Below are 22307 nucleotides of genomic sequence, written 5' to 3' on the forward strand. Positions count from 1 at the left end.
TCCTGGCAGTTGTGGCTGAAATTTTAGTTGGTCTACATGACAGAACCCCTCATTTTCCACTTCTTGATTAGAGTTTGAACACTGCTGATTGGCATTCTCAATTTCTTGGATATCTTTTTATATCCCTTTCCAGTTTTTATACCATTCAACTACCTTTTCCCACAGATCCTTTGACAATTCTTTTGCTTTCCCCATGACTCAGGATCCAGAAATATCAGTACAGCACTGGATGAAAGATGCAAGGGTCTCTCAGGAGTCCAGAAACTCATTGGCCTTTTATACACACACACTAATTACAAACAAACAGATCAGAGGTGAGGATGGTTACTAAGGATGAGCTCAGGTGTGTTCGCAAACAGCTCGCCAGGAAGTGGGCACTGGGGAGTGCTAATCACAAGCGGTGAGACATTTCCCAATCTCTGCAGCTGCGCATCGGGAAAATGTCTCATTGTTTGTGATTAGCGCTCTGCAGTGCCGACTTCCTGGCGGGCTCTGTTGTCTCTCGCAGTTTACGAACACGCCTGAGCTAATCCTTAATGGTTACCTTTTAATAGCCATTCAAACCCCTTTGTGTCAACTTGTGTGCATGTTATCAGGCCAAAATCACCAGGGTATGTAAACTTTTGATCAGGGTCATTTGAGTAGTTTCTGTTACCGTTATGATTTAACTACTTGGCACCTGTGCTATAGCCAAAAGATTGTTGCATCGCGCACCTTAATTGCCAGGAGGACGTCCATGGGCGTCCTCCTGAGCAAGCGCTGTCTGCGTGTCAGACACTCTGTGATCACCGAGTCTGAGTAAGGGGTGGAGCCCGACTCCTTACCTCGTGATCAGCTGTCAGCCAATGATGGCTGATCACGTGATGTAAACAGAAGCTCAGTAATCTGTATTTTATTTTTTCTTACACTGTCAGCGTGAGGGGAAAAAAAGCCGATCACCGGCTTCTGTCAGAGGGACATTGGTCCCTCACTCAGAAAGCCGCGGCTGTGCCAACCAATGTCACCTGCCAGTGCTCACAGTGCCACCCATCAATGCCCACCAGTGCTGCCAATCAATGCCCATCATTGTCTAATATTCAGCGCAGCCTTTCAGTGCCCATCAGCGCAGCTTATCAGTGCACATCAGTGAAGGAGAAAAATGACCCGTTTTCAAATTTTTATATCAAACTATGAAACTGTTTTTTTTTTTTTTTTTTTTTTTTTTCAAAATTGTGGTTGGCAATAAATAAAAAAACCAACAGCAATTAAATACTACCAAAAGAAAGCTCTATCTGTGTGGAAAAATAAAATAAAATAGTCATTTGGGTAAACTGTAGCATGACCGCACAATTGTCATTCAAATGCTGAAAATTTGGTCTAGGCTGGAAGGGGGTTTAAGTGCCCTGTAAGTAAGAGGTTAAAAAGAGTAAAAGCAGTTAATTAATAAATGACTTCAGATGTGTGTGTGTGTATGTGTGTATGTATGTATATGTGTGTGTATATATGTATGTATGTGTATATATATATATATATATATATATATATATATATATATATATATATATATATATATATATATATATATATATATATATATATATATATATATATATATATATATATATGCATGCAGATGAGCCTGTAGAGCATTGCAACAGTGATAAATGAATGTTGGGTACAATACCAGGCTCCGGCAGACTCTTCCTCCAGTTTCCTGTTCATGCTATGATACGGACTTTGTTAGGACTTGTTTACACTAGCAGCAAGGAGTGCTGCACCTCTGAAAATTGATCCGCTCTTGGATCACTTTTCATGGGTGTTCGAAAGGTGGTGAGGAGGTGTTTTAAACCCCCTAAATTCTGCACCACCATGCCACAACTGTTTGCATTGCAGGTAGTTGTGGGGCAGTTACAACGCAGCCCCATTCACTTGAATGTGTCATGTGTCCTGTTTGACGGGCAGTAGTATCCTTCGAATGCGGCAATGGGGTATTATTCCTGCAAAAATAGAGCCGTGGCATGTGTACACCCCCAGCCACCGTCTTTGCAGCTTAAGGGGAAGCTGTTGGGAACGCAGGTCAGCAGCGTGCTATTACTTGACACCCCCCCCCCCCCCCCCCTCTGATGTAATGCTAAGTTTGCATCTAAGCAGGTAGCCGTCGATGCGTTTTTCTGACATGTTTTTGATGCATGTTATTGGGGGGTGGCTAATAGGAAAGTATGATTGTTCATGGAGTGCAACTTTGATGCAACCTTACACTCTCTGGCACTCAAGTAGCATCAAAGTCGCATCTAAGTAGTGATCCTTTGTATCCAACGTTGCATGTTAGGCTTAAATGTTGGCATTCTAACCCTGACAATTGCCGCTAACGAACATGTGACTTTGGACACACAAAGCTTCCTGCACTACTTTGATGCAGCTTTGATCTACCTTTGCTACTTGAGTGCCAGAGAATGTAAAGTCACATCAAAGTCGCACTCCATGAACAGAACTTTTATACTTTTTTCTATTAGCTGAATAAAAACGCCTAACAAATGCGTCAAAAACGCATCAGTCGTAACCTGCATAGATGTGAACCTAGCCTAAATGATTAGCCGGGCAGTTACCTAAAACTGAAATATCAGTTAGAGCGTCCTTTAGAGCAGTCAGAAAAATGCAAGACAATTTCTGATTGGTTGTTGGGATTACTACGATGCCGTATTAAGTAAGCGTCTGCTCCTTTCTGCAGCGCGTTGCACGCTGGGGCTGGTCATGTTCCATATATTTACTGTGTGAAGGATACAAGCAGGCGTGCAACCTGCAGCAGCAGATTGGACAAAGCCTGGCTCCTGTATCAGCAGTGATGTCACATCTCAGTGTGACCCCTCCCACCCGGTGACAATAATCTGTCATTTATCAGCAGGGATCAGGCTTCCAGACAGCTGGGAGATTACATACATGCAGAACAAATACTAACACGGAGGAAACGTGCCACCGATGGCCAAGGAGACACGCTGGGACTATATAGCAACCTATAGCGGAGCATGGCCAGATGTTGTGGAATGAACGCTCCCCATAGACAGAAGGGGGGTGCCACCCCATCATTCTCTAGACCAGCAGCTCCCAACATTTTTTTTCACTTGCGTACCCATTGGCGACCCATTTCCATAAAGGCGACTCTTCGTATTGGCAACATTTTTGTAATTCATGCAGTTGGTGTGATTTCAAATGTATAAGTTGTCACTAAAAAAGTGTTCCAATAATAAAATGTAGTAATAAGTTTTAAACTAGCCATACGTGCATTTAATGTGAAATCTATGGGGGGTTTAAAACTGGTGCACACAGAATCAGGTGCAGCTGTGCATAGTGGCCAATCGGCTTCTAGGTTTTAGCCCCCCCCCCCATTCACACCAGCGTGATTTGACAGTTCCAAATCACATGACAAGTTGCATTACGTTGTCAAGAACGGAACTGTTCAAATCACTGCAACTCAGAAAAAGTTTCCTGCACTGCTTTTTTGCCGGATTTCATTGCGACTTTCATAGACTTTTGTATGAAGTGCGAGTCGCAATTAAAAGCCGTGCAAATCGCAGTGATGTTCGTCTTTGAAAACGCACTGAAGTAGCGTGATTTCAAAGCCGCGCTGGCGTGAACGGGGGCTTATTGTCAAAGCTTAAGACCCCTTTCACACCGAGCCGCTCCGGGCGTCAGCGGTGCTATTTTTAGCAGCACTATACGCCACTAGCGGGGCGGTTTTAAACCCCCCCCCCCCCGCTAGCAGCTTAAAAGGGGTTAAATCTGCCCGCAAAACATTGCTGGAGGTATCGCAGCGCTGCCCCATTGATTTCAGTGGGGAGCAGCGGTGGAGAAACGGTGAGTTCACTGCTCCAAAGAAACTGCTGCCAGGACTTTTTCTGAAGCCCTGCCAGAGCACCACTCCAATGTGAAAGCCCTCGGGTTTTCACACTGGAGTGCATGGAGCAGCTGTTTTGGGGTGTTTTGCAGGAGCTATTTTTAAGGATATATAGCGACTGCAAAACGCTCCAGTGTGAAAGGGGTCTAAATGAACAAGCTGAAGGTTGAAGCTGATTGGTTAATATTCTGGCCAGCACAGTGGTTTAGTGGGTAGCGCTCTCACCTAGCAGCAAAAAGGGTCACTGGTTCATATCCCGACCACAACACCATCTGCCTGGAGTTTGTATGTTCTCCCTGTGCCTGTGTGGGTTTCCTCCGACTACTCCAGTTTCCTCCCACACTCTAAAGACATCCTGGTAGGTTATTTTGGATCCTGTCTAAATTGGCCCTAGTATATGTATGAATGTGTGTTAGGGACCTTAGGTTGTATGCTCCTTGAGGGTAGGGACTGATGTGAATGTACAATTTATATGTAAAGCACTGCGTAAATTGACGGTGCTACATAAGTACCTGGAATAATAATAGTCACAGCTGCGCCAAATTCTGTGTGCACCAGTTTTAGCAAATCAACCCCCATTTCGCATTTTATGCATGTATGGTTAGTTTGACACATTATTATTATTACTCATTTACATTTGTCATTGGGGGGGGGTGGGTGCAGTTAAACACACAATTTTTACCACCTTACCACCCCTGTTGCTTGCCTTTTAAGCTGCACTGACAGCAGACGGGGCTGTACATAGGCTGTAGTGCACAAAACTGTCACTGAATGGGGCCATAGTGGGTACAGGCTTTCAGGGGTTAATACAGGTGACCAGGAAATGACATACCACCTCCTTTACCACCTGTCAAACACCTCCTGAAGAGCAATCCACTAAGGATGGCTCTTCAGAGGGCAAGACAAGTGTAAACGAGCACCAAGTGCTTTGCAATGTCATTCACATTGAATGAGACCCCAAGAATGCCTAGCAGCGCACCTCAACACATGCATTTTAGCACAATACAGAGATGTGAATCTTCTGTACTGTGTTGCACTGTATTGAAAAATGCCTGGTAGTGGTACAGTCTTATGTGCATTGGGGTGCACTGCCAGCCCATTGGAAATGAAACCATGTTAGAACGATTCGGGAAAACACAAACTTTTGTGTTATTGCCCCTAGTAGACAGCAGCACGGTTATTTTTTTTACATGTTAAATCAAAGATTAGTTGTCTATGGAACAGTAGGTGGGAGGAATTCCTCCAGTGGGAACACAGCTGTCAGTGGTGGGAATTCCTCCCCCTTGGGGGAAATTTTACTCTCACTTCCTGTTTTGTCCCAGGACAGGAAACGGCTGACAGCATTAGCAGATGGGACTTTTTAACCCTTCCCCTCCTAGAAGAAACGTTTTGTCTGCAGTTGCATTATAAGAGGATCCTCTGTTATACCAGGATTGTTGATGCAGGAACATGTAGATCAGTTTACCAGTCTCACACTTCCCATGCCCGACCCACAGACTCTGAGCGGGCACACTGGAGGTTTGGAAACTCATCAGAATAATGAATGGATCCTCTGTTGTATTCCTCGACTGTTCCCTCCGGTAACCTTTGTCCCTTTCTCTGCAGCTAATCCCCCTCCCACCACAGCTGCCCCATTGACGTGCGCTCCCTCTCCAGATGTGCAGCCTTAAAACCGTAATTTAGTAAAGCTGCTTTTTCTCACCGTGACGTCAGTGTCCTCTTTCCACTACTCTACGGAGTGTTGGGGTCTCTAATTTAATTTCCCCAAAAGGCTGCACAACCTAAATCCCACTTTATTTTCTGCTTAGCCAAAGAACAATGTAGTCATAGTTCGTTTTAACTGACAGTTAATGGACAACTCCATTGAAACAACTAAAAAATGTATATGGGAACTGTTTTATCTGTTACAATATTCACAATAAAATGTATTTTTATATTCCACTGACTCCAACTGCACAGCTCCAGACAGCCTTTACCTGAGCATGCAGTTCCTGGCTTTAAAAAATCCCATCTTCTACCTGTGCTTGGACTATTGGTGACCATCATCACTCACCTACTCTCACCACTCACCTACACTTGTCCTACTCTCACCACTCGCCTACTCTCGTCGTTGTCCTACTCTCACTCCACACCTATTCTCACCAATCGCCTACTCTCGTTGTTGTCCTACTCTCACTCCACACCTACTCTCACCACTCTCCTAATCTCATTGTCCTACTCTTACCACTCGCCTACTCTCATTGTCCTACTCTTACCACTCGCCCACTCTCGTTGTCCTACTCTCACCACTCGCCCACTCTCGTTGGCCCTCTCTCGTTGTCCTACTCTCACCACTCGCCCACTCTCGTTGGCCCTCTCTCGTTGTCCTACTCTTACCACTCGCCCACTCTCGTTGTCCTACTCTCACCACTTGCCCACTCTCGTTGTCCTACTCTCACCACTTGCCCACTCTAGTTGTCCTAATCTCACCACTTGCCCACTCTAGTTGTCCTACTCTCACCATTCGCCCACTCTAGTTGTCCTACTCTCACCACTCGCCTACTCTCACCACTCGCCTACTCTCGTTGGCCTACTCTCACCACTCGCCTACTCTCCCCACTCGCCTACTCTCGTTGGCCTACTCTCACCACTCGCCTACTCTCGTTGTCCTACGTTCACCACTCACCTACTCTCGTTGTCCTACGTTCACCACTCGCCTACCCTCTTTGTCCTACATTCACCACTCGCCTACCCTCTTTGTCCTACTCTTACCACATACTTGCCCTCATCATAATACTGGCGCTATATGCCTACTCTCATCGCTGTACTCTTATCATGCACCTACATTAATTACAATACTCTTACCACACACCTATTCTTCCCATACACCTGCTCCCAGCACATACCTACCCTCATTACAATACTCTCACTATATACCTACCCTCCTAATGGTACTCTCCACACACCTACTCCCACAGCTCTACTCTCACCATATACCTACCCTCAGCACAATACTCTCCACGTACACCTACTGTCACCACATGCCTACCATAATCATGGTACTCTCCACACACACCTGTCATCTCTTACCACACACCTACTGTCCTCACAATACCCCCCCCTCTTCTATGATGAGAGGGGTATGGAAATAGTAGCGTGATGAGGGTAGGTGTATAGGGAGAGTAGATTGATTAGAGTAGGTTTATCAAGAGAGAGTACCCTTGCCATATACCTATTCTCATCACTCTACTCTCTTCCTATACTAATTCTATTCATTCTACTCTCCTCATACTCATATTCACATCCTTCTAGTCTACTCTTGCCACATGCTTAATTATGTCACTCTACTCGCAATACACACACATCGCAATACTCTTACCACACACCTACTCTTGTCATTCTGCTCTTACCACACACTTGCTCTTCTCACAATACTCTCATCTCACACATGTGCTCATCATTCTACTCTCCCCATTCATCTACCTTCAGCACTCTACTCTCACCATTCACCTACTCTCATCACTCTACTCCAGCCTTTAACCTATTCAGCACAGAAAAACCCTTTAACTTTCAGGTCTCAGGGAACGCCTGCTAAATATGATCATATCTACAACTCATAATACATTAGTGTGATTGTTACTGGAAAGAATGCTTCCTACTATTTGTGGTCATTTGGAAGAATTACCCCCTTACAGATTGCTAAAAAGTTTTATGGTCTCAGTGGGCACTTGTCTGAGGAGTAGAAATTGCTTGTTGCTCTAAGGAACCCCTAGCAACTTCCTGGATGGAACCCTGGTTGGGAAACCCTTCTCTTCTTTCACCACACACCTACTCTCATCACTACTCTTACCACACACACACCTAAACCTATAACTCTACTCATACCACATGCCTTGTCTCGTCACAAAACTTTCCTTATTCAGCTACTATCATTATTTTACTCACATCGCTGTCTTCTTCAAGCCCACCAAATACCAGCATCTGCCAGATGAGACTTTATCACTGGAAGCTTGAGGTTAACTTTTAAGATGGGCTTTGCTAGTCCTTGATGACGATGACATAACATAAATGCCTATAGTATTTGGGGAAAAATATGGTTTTGTAACATTAAGGAGCAGAAAAGAGGGATTTCCATGGTGCCACCCTCAGAAAAGAGGGATTTCCATGGTGCCACCCTCTATCCAAAAAAAGTAATAATCCCCATTGCTTCTGTTTTAGGAAGCCTCTACTGTGCTTCACACTGGTTCAGTGGAGGGCTTTTTGGTTTCTTTTGGTCCACCTACCATAACTTGTTGATTTTATAGCTTCCAGTCCACTACAGAAATAGATTTCACAAAGGAATGCAGAAGTCTAAAGAGTAAGCTTTAACTATTCGCAGCTATGGCCTCAGGGCGTCATGGATACATAAAGTATCTGAAACTTGTGTTTTGGACGCTGTGTTTTGTTCCCCTTCATGTGAAGGTTTAATGTTTGACCTTTGCAGACAACCTTCAGGCCTGATCATTGCCAAGTTTCTAGAATGAGAATATGTGTACTGAGACCGTATTAGGTTCTCTAAGATCTAGATAATAGACAATTGAATTCAACTACCAGCAGGTAGGGGCAACCATGCATGGTAATCAAGAAGAGCAAATGTCATGGTCCGCTAATACTTGTCCATATGTTGCTTCATTTTGTGGGCCTACAAATGGTGAGCAGACTAGCTCCCTGCTTGTCTGTGCCTAGCTTGACTTTTTTGTCACCAATTAGATTCCATTCTGCTTTGGAAAGTTTTGTTGATAGCTGAAGCAATGCCCAAAGTTGCATAGCACAGATTAAGAAAGTGGACCTACCTCCTGTACATGCGAAGAGCTCTCTGAAATATTGCTACAGTTGGCAGCAAAGAATTCAAAGAATGATGTTGTCAAACATTGCCTTTTGCGCATGCACTTAAAAGCTGCCATGAACCCACATCTCAATAGGACCTGCTTAGTTCAAAGAACTACAAAGCAGGTCAAACAAAACCTCAGAACTGTTCTCCACACCACACCATTGACATAAATGGAAATCTGCAGTCTAGTGTTTGGCATACACTTAAAAAAAACAAGCAGGAGAATTTAATTCTGACCACATCATCCCTTAAAGAAACCCACACCAAGAGAAATGTACAGGTTTCCATTGCTTACCCCCTTCTGAAAATGCTTATTACCTGGCTGTCTGTGACTTCAGTGGTTTGAATTACCGAAGAGGTTGGGGCTCACTTCCATTTGTGGCAACCCTTGCCGCCCCTCTGGAAAGCGGTCAGTGGTGGATTGCTTTTTGGAGGGGACTGGCAGGTGGCTGGAAGGTAATGTGTTGTCTCCTAATTTCCTGTTTTAACCCTTTTAAATTCCACACCACTGCACCGTGACTATATGCATTGCACCTGGTTGCAGCATGGCCCCATTCGCTTGAAAAGGTCATGTTTGGTGGTGAACATGATGGGGGGGTATAATGGCAGACACATAGCAGAGCATTACGGTGGCATGTATACAACCCTCTGCAGCCGCTGTGTTGGGTTTAGGGGAGCGGTAGAACTGTGGCTCAAACAGCTATTTTTACCATCCCCTGCCCGTAGGTGTGAATAAATACTTGCAATATGTAACAAAAACCCCTAAATACACTATTTGGTGTTTTTGGATCACTGACTAAAATAGAGTATCGACATAATACTAAGTAAAGTAGAATTTTCAGGTGTGTTCAGCAATGGTAGGCTATCCGTTTTTCATGATTTTATTTATTTTTTTAATAAAGTTTTTTATTGACATTTTTTACTATTAAAATGACATCAGGAACATCACATGAACCTTTTCAGTAGGTTTCAATCAACAATACAGTGCAGTTGACATGAATTTTCCAACATTCCTGGACCATTTACATTTTTCAGGCAGCATATTGTGGAAGAACCATAGAATCGAACGTCCCAACAGGGAGGGAACTGGCAAACATTGTACATAGGGAGGGATTGCAGAGATTCAATGCTTGGTGGAATTGCCTGTTATTTTTGGCCTGTGTTCTGTTCAGCAGGCCTCCTCCTATCTGTTGTTGTTAGTGGTTAATCTAACACGTTCTATTGCGTTATGAGGTCTGGAACTGTCTCCAGAAAAGATTTACGATGTGCTATGTATTTTTTAGGTGTAACGATCATGTCCAGATTTTTCAGTATCTCTCACAGTAAGCTATTTTGGAGACTCTCATCTATTAGATGTGTCTTGATGACTTGTAATATCCATTCCACTACTGATGGTGGATCATGACCTTCCCGGAATTTTGGGCCTAGGCTTGTGGCTGTGCTCAAGATGTGGGATAGCAACTATTTAAGGACAGGTCAAGGTGTGCTGTGAAATTGGTGGACTTGGGGGTCATGTAGAAAGGGGCCTTTTATAAACTTGGAGTTAGTACGGTTGACATTTAGCACTGTTGTAGTGTTTTTGCTGGCTGTTTTCTGGTTGGTTTCACTTTGCTCCTGGAATTGCTCTTGAGGTTTTGTAACATTTGGCCATATCACAACATGGGCCAGCATGCAACATGCAATAACCATGACTGTTGGTGTTGTGTTTTTTTTTTTTTTTTTTTTTTTTTAATTCCCAACAGGTGTGGGGTAGCATGAATGTGTAGCATTAATAATAACAGTACCAATAGAGCTGTTACTCCTCCATGTATTTCCTACAGCCAGCAAATTTTACCTTTTCTTCCCTCTCCAGCTTCGACGTGGAAAATGGGCCTTCTCCAGGTCGCAGCCCGATCGATTCGCAGGCGAGTCCAGGGCTGGTGCTGCACCCCAGCTTCCCGCAAAGCCAGAGGAGAGAGTCGTTCCTGTACCGCTCTGACAGCGACTATGACATGTCCCCGAAAACCATGTCACGGAACTCCTCGGTCACCAGCGAAGCGTAAGTTTGCCATTACACCTCTTGTGTTTAAAGTTCCTCCTTGGCAATAAGCTAGGTTCCCTAATTTAAATTTTTCTAGCAGAAACTAGGAAAATGGTACCCAGAATGTGATTGCTATGGACAGTACGGGTACTTTGTTTCTGTACACACATTGATATGGAGCATGCTGCGTTGTATGATACTATTCTGGCAGTGGAAGACTGGCTACTTCTCTTAGGAAAGTCCAAGATGTGTGGCAAAAAGAAGTGCACAACCTTATGACTGTAGAAAGATAAAATGGCAGCTGTGATGGTTCAGCAGCTTTAAAGTAATTCTGTGTTCACTTTAAACCTTCTTAAAGGACTTAAGACCTTCAAGTACCCAGAGGTGCCTAAACATAATTTTAGGCCCTCTATAGGAGCCCCAAATCTTGGCGCATTCTATAATACATATGTTGACTGCCTTCCACATGGACATTGCTCCTTATTTATCAGGATGACCTCACTGGCCAATAGCAAGTCAAACTTGATTAGGAGCCAAAAATCATAAGAGCCCATCCTGGGTTTTGGTTTGCTCATGGTATATTGTGAATATTGTTAAGTACAGATTTGCATCTTAGGTTGGCTTTTCATATTTTCCAACATGAGCAATTATTGTAGACAAAGTGTAGACGTGTATGACTGTGAAGGTTCTCATTTATCCATGTTATGGTATATATAGTAAATGTTGGTCACATTCATCTGGACTTGATCTGTGACTTTTAAGGGCATTTTGTAGCTTATCCAAGGCACTTCTTCAGTTTTAAACCTCTGAATGTGACTACTACTAGAGAGCAATGATTCACCTTAACTCACCCTAATTAACCTTAAAACATACCCAAACATTCCTGTTCCATCACTGGCAGAGATTAGACACCTATCCCTGCGGTATCTCAACTATTCATGAATCTTCAACACAAATCCAGGAGAGAATAGTGAGATCTTGTATTCTGACTAATGTCTCCTCCTCTTTTTCAGGCACGCTGAAGACCTCATTGTTACCCCATTTGCTCAGGTAAGTTAATTTGTTTTTTTTATTTTTTTATTTTTTTATTTTTATTAAATATGATGGAAACCACTTCTACCTTACAAGGAAGTCGGTCTGGATTGGAGAAAATTCCTGATTGTAGCAGGGTGCCCCTAAGATCCCAGTGGACACTTTTTTTGAACAGCCAATCTGATCCACCACCTCTCACAGATGTGGGCCAAAGCTAACAGAAGGGAGGCATTGACCACTGGGACACAAGGGCTTCCTACTTGGAGGTCTAGGGCCATTATTTGTAATTGTAGGGAAAACTAGCAGACATAGGACTTTGTTGAGTTTAAATCCACATTTAGCCATAAGCCTTCATAAAGTGATCCTAATGCCGCGTACACACGGTCAAACTGTATGATGTACTTAGTCTGGCAGAAAAGTACGCCAGACTGTCCGTCGGAATTTCCGAACGGGCTACTTGCCCACACACGGCACTTTTTGAGCGGACTAATACGGCGTACTAAGTCCGCCGTACTATCCGCCCTACTTTTGAAATGAACGGACTCGCCCACACACGCGGAGGAAAGTCCGCTCATTTCGAGCGCGTCTCCAGGTAGGCGGGGCCCGCGAAAGAGACGTCGCTGGCCCCGCCGCCTGGTATGGACGTAAAGGGGAACCCCAACGCCGAAAAAAATCGGCGTGGGGGTCCCCCCAAAGTCCACAGCAGACCCTTGTCCGAGCACGCTACCCGGCCGGCCAGGAAAGGGGGGCGAGCGAGCGCCCCCCCTCCTGAGCCGTACCAGGCCGCGTGCCCTCAACATGGGGGGGTGCCTTGGGGAAGGGGGGGCCGTGCGGCCCCCCCACCCCAAAGCACCTTGTCCCCATGTTGATGAGGACAAGGGCCTCTTCCCGACAACCCTGGCCGTTGGTTGTCGGGGTCGGGCGGGGTGCTTATCGGAATTCGGGAGCCCCCTTTAATAAGGGGGCCCCCGGATACCGGCCCCCCACCCTATGTGAATGAGTATGGGGTACAATATACCCCTACCCATTCACCTGTAAAATAAAAGTACAAAAAAAAACACAACACACGAGATAAAATACTTTATTGCACAGCTCCGGGGGTCTTCCGTCTTCGGGGGTCTTCTCGCCGGACTCCTCCGCTATCTTCTTTGTAGCTCTTTTGCTAGTGGAGGAGTCCGGCTTTCTTCCTCGCCGCCGGCCTCTTCTCCCGACTTCGGGGGTCTTGTCCCCCTCTTCGGTTCTTCTGCCGGGCCACCGCGCCTTCTTATAGCTCTTTTACAGGCAGTGGCCCGGTCTTCTGTCGCCGCCGCCGCCTTCCGCTCTTCTTCTTCTTCTCCAGGAGATGTTGACTCGACGCTCTCTCCGGCCACAATGCCAGGGCCGTGCTGCGCGGCCACTTATATAGGGACAAGGGGCGGTGTCACATGGCTTTATGTCACATGGGTTGGTGTCACATGGTGACCCCGCCCCTTACGATGTCATAGTCCCCATGTGACATCAACCCATGTGACCAACCCATGTGACATAAAGCCACGGCCCTGGCATTGTGGCCGGAGAGAGCGTTGAGTCAACATCTCCTGGAGAAGGAGGAGGAGAAGAAGAAGAGCGGAAGGCGGCGGCGGCGGCGACAGAAGACCGGGCCACCGCCTGTAAAAGAGCTATAAGAAGGCGCGGTGGCCCGGCAGAAGAACCGAAGAGGGGGACAAGACCCCCGAAGTCGGGAGAAGAGACCGGCGGCGAGGAAGAAAGCCAGACTTCTCCGCTAGCAAAAGAGCTACAAGAAGATAGCGGAGGAGTCCGGCGAGAAGACCCCCGAAGATGGAAGACCCCCGGAGCTGTGCAATAAAGTATTTTATCTCGTGTGTTGTGTTTTTTTTTGTACTTTTATTTTACAGGTGAATGGGTAGGGGTATATTGTACCCCATACTCATTCACATAGGGTGGGGGCCGGTATCCGGGGGCCCCCTTATTAAAGGGGGCTCCCGGATTCCGATAAGCCCCCCGCCCGCAGACCCCGACAACCAACGGCCAGGGTTGTCGGGAAAAGGCCCTTGTCCTCATCAACATGGGGACAAGGTGCTTTGGGGTGGGGGGGCCGCGCGGCCCCCCCTTCCCCAAGGCACCCCCCCATGTTGAGGGCACGCGGCCTGGTACGGCTCAGGAGGGGGGGGGCGCTCGCTCGCCCCCCTTTCCTGGCCGGCCGGGTAGCGTGCTCGGACAAGGGTCTGCTGTGGACTTTGGGGGGACCCCCACGCCGTTTTTTTTCGGCGTTGGGGTTCCCCTTTAAGTCCATACCAGGCGGTGGGGCCAGCGACGTCTCCTTCGCGGGCCCCGCCTACCTGGATACCCGCTCGAAATGAGCGGACTTTTCTCCGGGCGGGAAAAGTCCGCTCATTTCAAAAGTACGGCGGACTTGCATACACACGGCCGGATTGTCCGCCGAAATGCGAGTACGACGGACAGAATTTCGGAAAAAACGAAATTCTTAGTACGCCAGACTGCACGCTGAAAAAGTCCGCTGAAGCCCACACACGAGCGGACTGTCCGCTGAAATGTGTTTCGGCGGACTAAGTACGCCATACAGTCCGCCCGTGTGTACGCGGCATTAGTAGTGACCAGAAATTGTACTTTTGTCTGACTGTTAGGGATCATTCACATGTGAGGTTGGAGGTGGGGGGGGGGGGGGGGGGGTAAAACCTCATGGTCCAGCTGCGCTTTATCACTCCTAACTGTTATCACTTTAGCTGCAGTATGCAACTGCAAAGCCCTGCTTGGCGGCAAGAAGTTTACCCTCTGTAAAACTATGGTATCTTTATTAGATATGCACAGACATATAAAAACAGCTGCCCGCACATTAAAAAAGGTTATGGTTATAAAAGCTCAAATGTACATTATACTCCTTTTTTTTTGACAATTTAGTTTTATTGAGAAGATAATTATTGGAGATAGCATATACTCTGCGTTACCCACAATCTTCAAGGTTGGAAACATTGCCTGATTTCCTATACCAATAATACATGTAAACCGCAGTTTATGAAAATGGAATCCTTCACTAAAACAGCACTAGCTGTAAAAAACAAAACAAAAAAACGTATCCAGTGATTCAGCATGGAGGCAGTGCGTTGGCACCAAGTAAAAAGGGCAGACGTACTGTATATGCCCTCCTATGAGTTGTGCACTACCACGGCACCATAGGCTGTAGGTCTAGGCCCTTTTTACACCCTCTCCTGCTGAAGCACCAAGACCGCTACCTCTTTTGCCACCCACTCTGGCCCTAAATAGAGGATATATACTGCCTTTGTACTTCCCTCAAGAATCAACAGATACGAATTTCTAAGAAGAACACCACGCCAAAAATGTTTTTTTGCTAGAAGCATTTTTTTAAGCGGGTGTGCATGGATTCCTAGTTTTTTTTTTTTTTTCTTAACTTTTACCTGTGTCCCTGCTACGTACATTTTTTTTTTTTTTTTTTTTTTTTTTCTCTAATAGTCCTCGTGACCAATGCTGCCAAGCAAAACGTGATGGGAAATACTAAATTTTACAGTTATCCCACATGGCGAGGGTACATCTTCCTGTTCTGGTCACAAAGATCGGGCATTGTGTTTTTAACCCTTCCCCCACTCTATCCAAAACTGAAAAAAGTGTTGCCTATTCATACACTTTAAAGTGGTAAACCCAAAAGCAAACCTTATATTGCAGCTTAGCAATTCTTAGATGTGGTGGTGGCATTAGGTTTCTTTTTTTAGGATTTCTTTCCTTTCCTGGTGATCTTCTCTGCAAGTCTGTTTTTCAACCGAACAAGCTGTCCTGCAGATGTAGCAGTTACAGAGATGAGACAAACCATTTAACACTGACAGGGGTGTTTACAATGATCAGATTTTTTATTTTATTTAACCTTTATCCTGAAAATAAAAAATAACCGTTGCTGTAACTGCTTATAAAGTGAGTTCAGATTCAATTTGTTAGGGTATTTAAATTTGCTAGTAAATTTAACATCCCTTCCCCTTAAACTGACAATGCTGCGGTCCATAGGTGTCTTTGTTACCCTTCAATCTGGACTGGGGGCACGCTAATACAGGAGGAGTGCAAGATCTGTTTCACACGGGTGTCAACATGTATGACATGTATACATGCGTTTATGAAACTTTCAGCAAGCTTTTACAAAGCTTTGAGCAGTTTTCTCTAAGCATTTAAAATGCCATTGATCTCCTGTTAGGAAATGTTATACACAGATCTTAACCTGTTGACGCCAGCCATATGCATATTTTCAGCTGCTTGGCGGGTGGGTGGGCCTTAGGCCTGGTTCACACCTGTGAAGTTGCTTTTGATCTGTGTTTGCGGTGCGTTTTGAGCTTTCGCACAGGCATTTTTCCCGTGTTTTTTTAATGCATTTTTTGTTAATGTTTTGCATGCTTCCTGTTTTTTTTTTTTTTTTTGTTGTTTTTTGGGCTAATTTGTTGTTGGGCAGTTTAAAAAAACACAGATCGCAACAAAAAATGCACTACATGTTTTTCTGCAGATTCTCCATTGAAGTCTATTGAACCAAAAACACACCGTTTTGCATTTAAAAAAAAGTCCCTGACCCTTTCCAAAAACGCAGCAGCTGAAAAAAGCATTGACGTGAAAGTGTCCCATAGGAAACCCTGTCACATGGACTGTAGTGCATTTCTACAAAAAGCACTAAAAAATGCATGGGTATAAACCAGGCCTTAACACCTAGCAGCTGCATATATGCGGCTCTGTTAAAACAACTTGCCATGCTGAGAGCACACTCCCAGCACTGTAGCAAGCAGGGAATCGGTAAGCTGCTGATGCATACTTGCGATCGCGAGCTTTCCAATCATGTGACCGCTCTGACAGCCAATCACAGCAACCACATGACCTAAATGCCTTCCGCGGGAGGCGGCCCGCATGAAGGGTTTAATGAAGGTGCTGATTTCCACTTTAAACAAGCTGCTAGACTCGCTAATGGTAAGTTGCACTATAATAAATTTTTTGGGTTTAATACCACTTTAACCACTTGCTGACCAGCCGCTGTCATTATATTGCGGCAGGTTGGCTCTATTACTCGAATCGCCGTAGCTGTACGTCAATTTGTGCTATAGATATACAGTGGGCACGCGCACGACGGGGAAGCCGATGTCTGCCGGCCACTTGCGATCGCTCCATAGAGAGTCAGAATGGGGATCTGTCAATGTAAACAAACAGATCCCCGTTCTGATATTGGAGTGTAGAGAGATGGTCTGTTCCTAGTGATCAGGGACAGCAATCTCTCTCCTCCTCCAGTCAATCCCCTCCCCCCCACAGTTAGAAACACCTCCAAGGGAAACACACTTAACCCCTTGATAACCACTTCCCTGCCAGTGTCATTTATACAGTAATCAGTGCACTTTTATAGCACTGATCGCTGTATAAATGTCAATGGTCCCAAAAAAGTGTCAAGTGTCCAATCTGTCCGCCACAATGTCACAGTCCCGCTACAAATTGCTGATCACCACCATTACTAGTAAAAATAAATAAAAATGCAATAACTATATCTCCTATTTTGTAGAAGCTATAACTTTTGCGCAAACCAATCAATATACGCTTATTGCGATCTTTTTTTTTATTTTTTTAACAAAAAGCATACATATTGGCCCAAACTGAGGGGAAAAATATATATATATATATATATATATATATATATATATATATATATATATATATATATATATATATATATATATATATATATATATATATATATATATATATATATATATATATATATATATATTTATTTATTTATTTCTTCCTCAGTTTAGCCCAATGTGTATTCTTTTTGATTAAAAAAAGAGAGAGATCGCAAAAAGGTTATATTGATTGGTTTGCGCAAAAGTTATAGCTTCTACAAAATAGGAGATATAGTTATTGCATTTTATAGTTACAATGCAACTATATAAAATTTGGCATACTTAAACTTCAGCTATTCAAGTGGAAAATCCCTTTTATATTTCCAAGGCAAGCCTGATGTAGATTTACACTTAAGTCACATCTGTACCATGACCTTATCTGTGCAGAGTTCAGTATTCCCTGCTCAGGATTAGAGGTGGCGGTGTGAAGAAAACCCCCTTATGTGGGATGGCGCACACACAGGCTTACAGATTCCTCCTTTTTGGGGTGCAGCAGCCCAAGAGACCTTAGGGTGTGGAGGTGAAGGCAGATCCCCTGCAAATGAGTCATTATGGAGAGATTCCGACTGTGTGCAAGGCAAGGAAACAGTGCCACCGACTGGCCGGACTGTGGAAGTGCAAACACACTTTTTGTTGCACAACTTCCAGAAAGTCTCCTCCTTCTCTGTTAAATGAGTTTACATTTTACTGGGAATTTTAAACTGAAGATTATTATTTTATTTTTATTTTTTTTTAGAAGTCAGCTCAAGTACATTAGTGAGCATCCAAGGAATTTTCCTATGGCAAATGTAACATTCTTTAGCCCCCTTTTTAATAGACCATTTTTTCCCTCCCAACTATCAATTTCACTCCCAATAGCATGCGATGCCAAGCTGCAGCAAGCAAGGACAGCAGACTATTAGGCCTGGATCACACCTATGCAGGTTGCAGTTTGCATATTGCAGGTGCATTTTGCATTTTTCAATACACGTTTTTGATCCATTGAAGTCCATGGAACCAAAAACCGGCAAAAAGTCCCTGACCCTTTCATATCTCCCAACTTTGGAACTTGAGAATGAGGGAAAGCTAGGGATGGAAAAGAAATGCGGAGCGCACCCCGACAATAATGGGAGTGGCTTGAACACTTTGAATATTGAGGTGGCTTAAATGGAGTCTAAAGCGGTATTAAACCCACAAGCAAACATTTATTATATTTCAGCTTACCAATTCTTGGATGTGATGGCTGCATTTGTTTTTCTTTTTCTTTCTTTTTTAGACTTTCTTCTATTTTCACCTGGTGATCCAGCTAGTGTGTTTTTATATTTAATTTTTAGATTTTTTTTCAAAAGAACAAGCTGTCCTGCAGATGTAGCAGTTAGTGTTGAGACAAACCATTTATCACTGACAGGGGTGCTTACAATGACCAGCATTTATTTATGTAAGACCTTTATCCTGAAAGATGCTGCAACTGCTTATAAAGTGTAAAGCCCCATACACACATCAGATTTTCTGCTGTTTTTTCCTTCAGATTTAACAAAAAACAAATAATATGAGGTCAAACCTTAGGAGTTTCAATTTGTATGCAATCAGGCAGGCCCTTGCACTACATGGTTTTGGTAAATCTGAAGACAAAAATCAGCAGAAAATCTGATAGTGTGTATGGGGCTTTAGACTAAATCTGCTAGTCCATATAACACTCCCCTCCCTCCAGATTGACAATGCTGCTGTTCAAAGGTGCCCCCATTTCTCTTTCATCCAGAGTTGTGTCTCACTAATATAGGAGGTATGTTACTGACCAGATCACCAGGTGAAAAAGCCTAAAAACAAAACAAAAAAAAACGAATGCAGCCACCACATCTAATGATTAATAAGCTGCAATATTTAAATTTAATAATATAATTTAAATAATTTAATTTGGTTAGAGTGTAGCATGACCGCGCAATTGTCATTGAAAGTGCGAGCGCGCTGAAAGCTGAAAAATGGTCTGGGAAGGAAGGGGGCGAAAGTGCCCGGTATTGAAGTGGATAAAGAGAAAGGAAAGCCTCTGAGAAAAAAAAAATACACCCTGCAAGACAAAGGCATAATGAGCTAGTATGCATAGCATACTAGCTCATTATGAATTACTTACCTGAGATCGGAGCCCCCACATCGGCCATCGTTCTCCTACTCCGCCGCCATCTATCCCAGAGTGACTTCTGGGTATCGCGGCTCCGGTGCTGTGACTGGCAGGAGCCGCGATGACGTCACTCCCGCACATGCGCGCTATTAACAGCATGATCACCATTAGAACCGGCACGCTCAGTGTGCCTGCGCCCGATGTCTACGGCCGATATTTCTGCAAATATCTCCTAAACCTTTTAGGTTTAGGAGATATTTCTTGCACCTACAGGTAAGCCTTAAAGAGGGATTCCACCAAACAAAAAAATATTAAAAGCCAGCAGCTATAAATACTACAGCTGCTGACTTTTAATAAATGGACACTCACCTGTCTCGGGTTCCAGCGATGCCGGCAGCCGAGGCCAATCGATCGCTCGGCTCTCGGCTGCTGTAGTCACCATTCTAGGTGAGGGAATCAGGAAGTGAAGCGAATCGGCTTCACTTCCCGGTTCCCTACTGCGAATGCGCGAGCCGCGCCGCGCAATAGGAAATCTCCGCGCTGTCACTGGGACCCGTGTGTGTCCCAGCAGACAGCGCGGCAGGGCAGGAAATGGCGTAGACTCCCACGGGAGTCTATGCCCGGAAGTGGGTGAAAATACCTGTCTTTGACAGGTATCTCCACCCCCCTCCCCCCTGAAAGGTGTCAATTGTGACACCGGAGGGGGGGAGGGATCCGATCAGCGGAGGTTCCACTTTAGGGTGGAATCCCGCTTTAATCTAGGCTTAGCTGTAGGTTAAAGTGGTTGTAATGGGTTTACAACCAATTTAACGTTGCTATTCCCCGTTTAACATTGCTATTCCCCGTTTAACATTGCTATTCCCCGTTTAACATTGCTATTCCCCCTTTAACATTGCTATTCCCCCTTTAACATTGCTATTCCCCCTTTAACGTTGCTATTCCCCCTTTAACGTTGCTAGTCCCCCTTTAACATTGGTAGTCCCCCTTTAACATTGGTGTTCCTCCTGAAGTGAGGGAGTTGGGCTGTGGATGTGAGAATTATCCGGGGAATGGAGAAGCCCAGGAGTCTATCAGGAACGTGTGGCAGGGAAAGGGTGCAGGCATTTAGTGAAGAGGGAATGGAGGTCTGCTGTGTCGGGACAGGAGTGACTTATAACAGGGAAGAGGAGATGTTTATTAGGATTGGATTGGTTTGAGGAGAGCTGGAATTAGAGCTGGGCCACTTAAATCACTGATTGCAGGGAGAGGAGTAGTGAGCTGGAGCTGTCAGTGGTGGGGAAGGAGAAGAGAAAAGCAGATGAGCTGGACTGAACTGGGCCCCGGAAAAAGTTTGATTGGTCACTCTAGGACAGGGTTCTCAAACTGGCAGCCCTCCAGCTGTTGCAAAACTACAAGTCCCATGAGGCATTGCAAGGCTGACCGCTACAAGCATGACTCCCACAGGCAGAGGCATGATGGGACTTGTATTTTTGCAACAGCTGGAGGGCCACCAGTTTGAGATCCCTTCTCTAGGAGCTGCTCACAAGATTTGAAAACTGCTTGCAGTGTACAAGAGTGAGTAACAGTGGAGGCAATGTGGGAAATGGCTAATCTGAGTGGGACTGTGGGACGTAAGTCCGAAATTCGGGGCTGTCCCGCAGAATCCGGGACTGTTGGGAGGTATGCCCCTTCCATGTTACATAGACTGTAGTCTGTTTCTGTAAAACTGAAAATATACTAAAAAAATACATATGCGTGAACCAGGCCTTAGCATGCATTTACTCCATAGATAAAACTATAATTCTACCATTTTCCCAAACTCTGGTTCAGACACATCTAGAGTATGTTGTCTAGTTCTGGACACCAGTCCTCAGGAAGGATGTGCTGGAACTTGAGAGAGCCCAGAAAAGGGCAGCAAAACTAATAAGGGGCTGGAGGATCTTAGTTATGAGGAAAGATTACAAATTTTAAACTACTTCTTCCTGGAGTGTAGGCGCTTATGACCCACAATGTACAAAATCTTTGAATGGTGACTCTAGCATTGGGAGAAAACTATTTAATCTTAGGTCTCCAAAGCAGACTGAGGCACACAGTAAAGCTGAATGAAAAGTGTTTCAATCTTAATCTCCGCAAAGGGGTTCTTCACTGTTAGAGCGGTAAGGATGTGGAATTCCCTTCCACGGTTGGTGATGTCAGTGGGGAGAGTGGATAAAACAAAAAAACTTGAAGTGAATACAATGTGCAGGGATATGGAAAATTGTAGTAAACACACTCGGGTTGAACTGGATGCCCCTCCACCCCCCCAGTAACCCCCTCCCTTTCTAAACCTCCATAGGTCCCCTAATGCTATTAACCTAACTCCCCCAGTGACTTTTACCCCCCCCCCATTTTTTTTTATATCCTCCCTGCCTTCCAGCTGCCCCAGTGACCAGCCTTTCCCAACTTCCACTTCACTTGTATGACTTTTTTTTTTTTTTTTATCTGCGCAGTGGGGACGTCACTAGCCCCCCATCCCCAGTATTCCTTCACATTCCCAGACCCTTCAACCAGCCCCTTCCCTGCCCTCAAATCCACCCCCCATCCACCTTGTCTTTCCCAAATATTATAAGGACTTTTTAATGCTCTGAACTCACTTTCTTGTAATGACTATTATTCTAGCAGAAGGGGGGCATCACTAGCCCCCCATCCCACTGTATTCCTTCACACTCTACACTTTGCCACTGCCCCCCACACCCATTTCCAGAGGCAACCAGTCCATAAGGGGCGCCGGCCCCTCATCTCCATGCATG

General features: G+C 44.9%; 1 protein-coding gene across 2 annotated transcripts in view; it reads left to right on the plus strand.

The window, feature by feature from the left end:
• Window positions 1-22307, plus strand: part of PDE4A (phosphodiesterase 4A) — a 497889-nt gene that overhangs the window by 372734 nt on the left and 102848 nt on the right. For both annotated transcript variants that reach the window (XM_077470223.1, XM_077470224.1), the window contains exons 2-3: window positions 10573-10758; window positions 11754-11790. In XM_077470223.1, coding sequence (XP_077326349.1) covers window positions 10573-10758; window positions 11754-11790 — 223 coding nt within the window. The remainder of the gene's footprint in view (window positions 1-10572; window positions 10759-11753; window positions 11791-22307) is intronic.

Source organism: Lithobates pipiens, unplaced genomic scaffold (genome assembly GCF_037356315.1).
Source record: "Lithobates pipiens isolate NorthernLeopardFrog02 unplaced genomic scaffold, aLitPip1_a1.2 Scaffold_8, whole genome shotgun sequence".
Classification (NCBI taxonomy): Eukaryota; Metazoa; Chordata; class Amphibia; order Anura; family Ranidae; genus Lithobates; species Lithobates pipiens.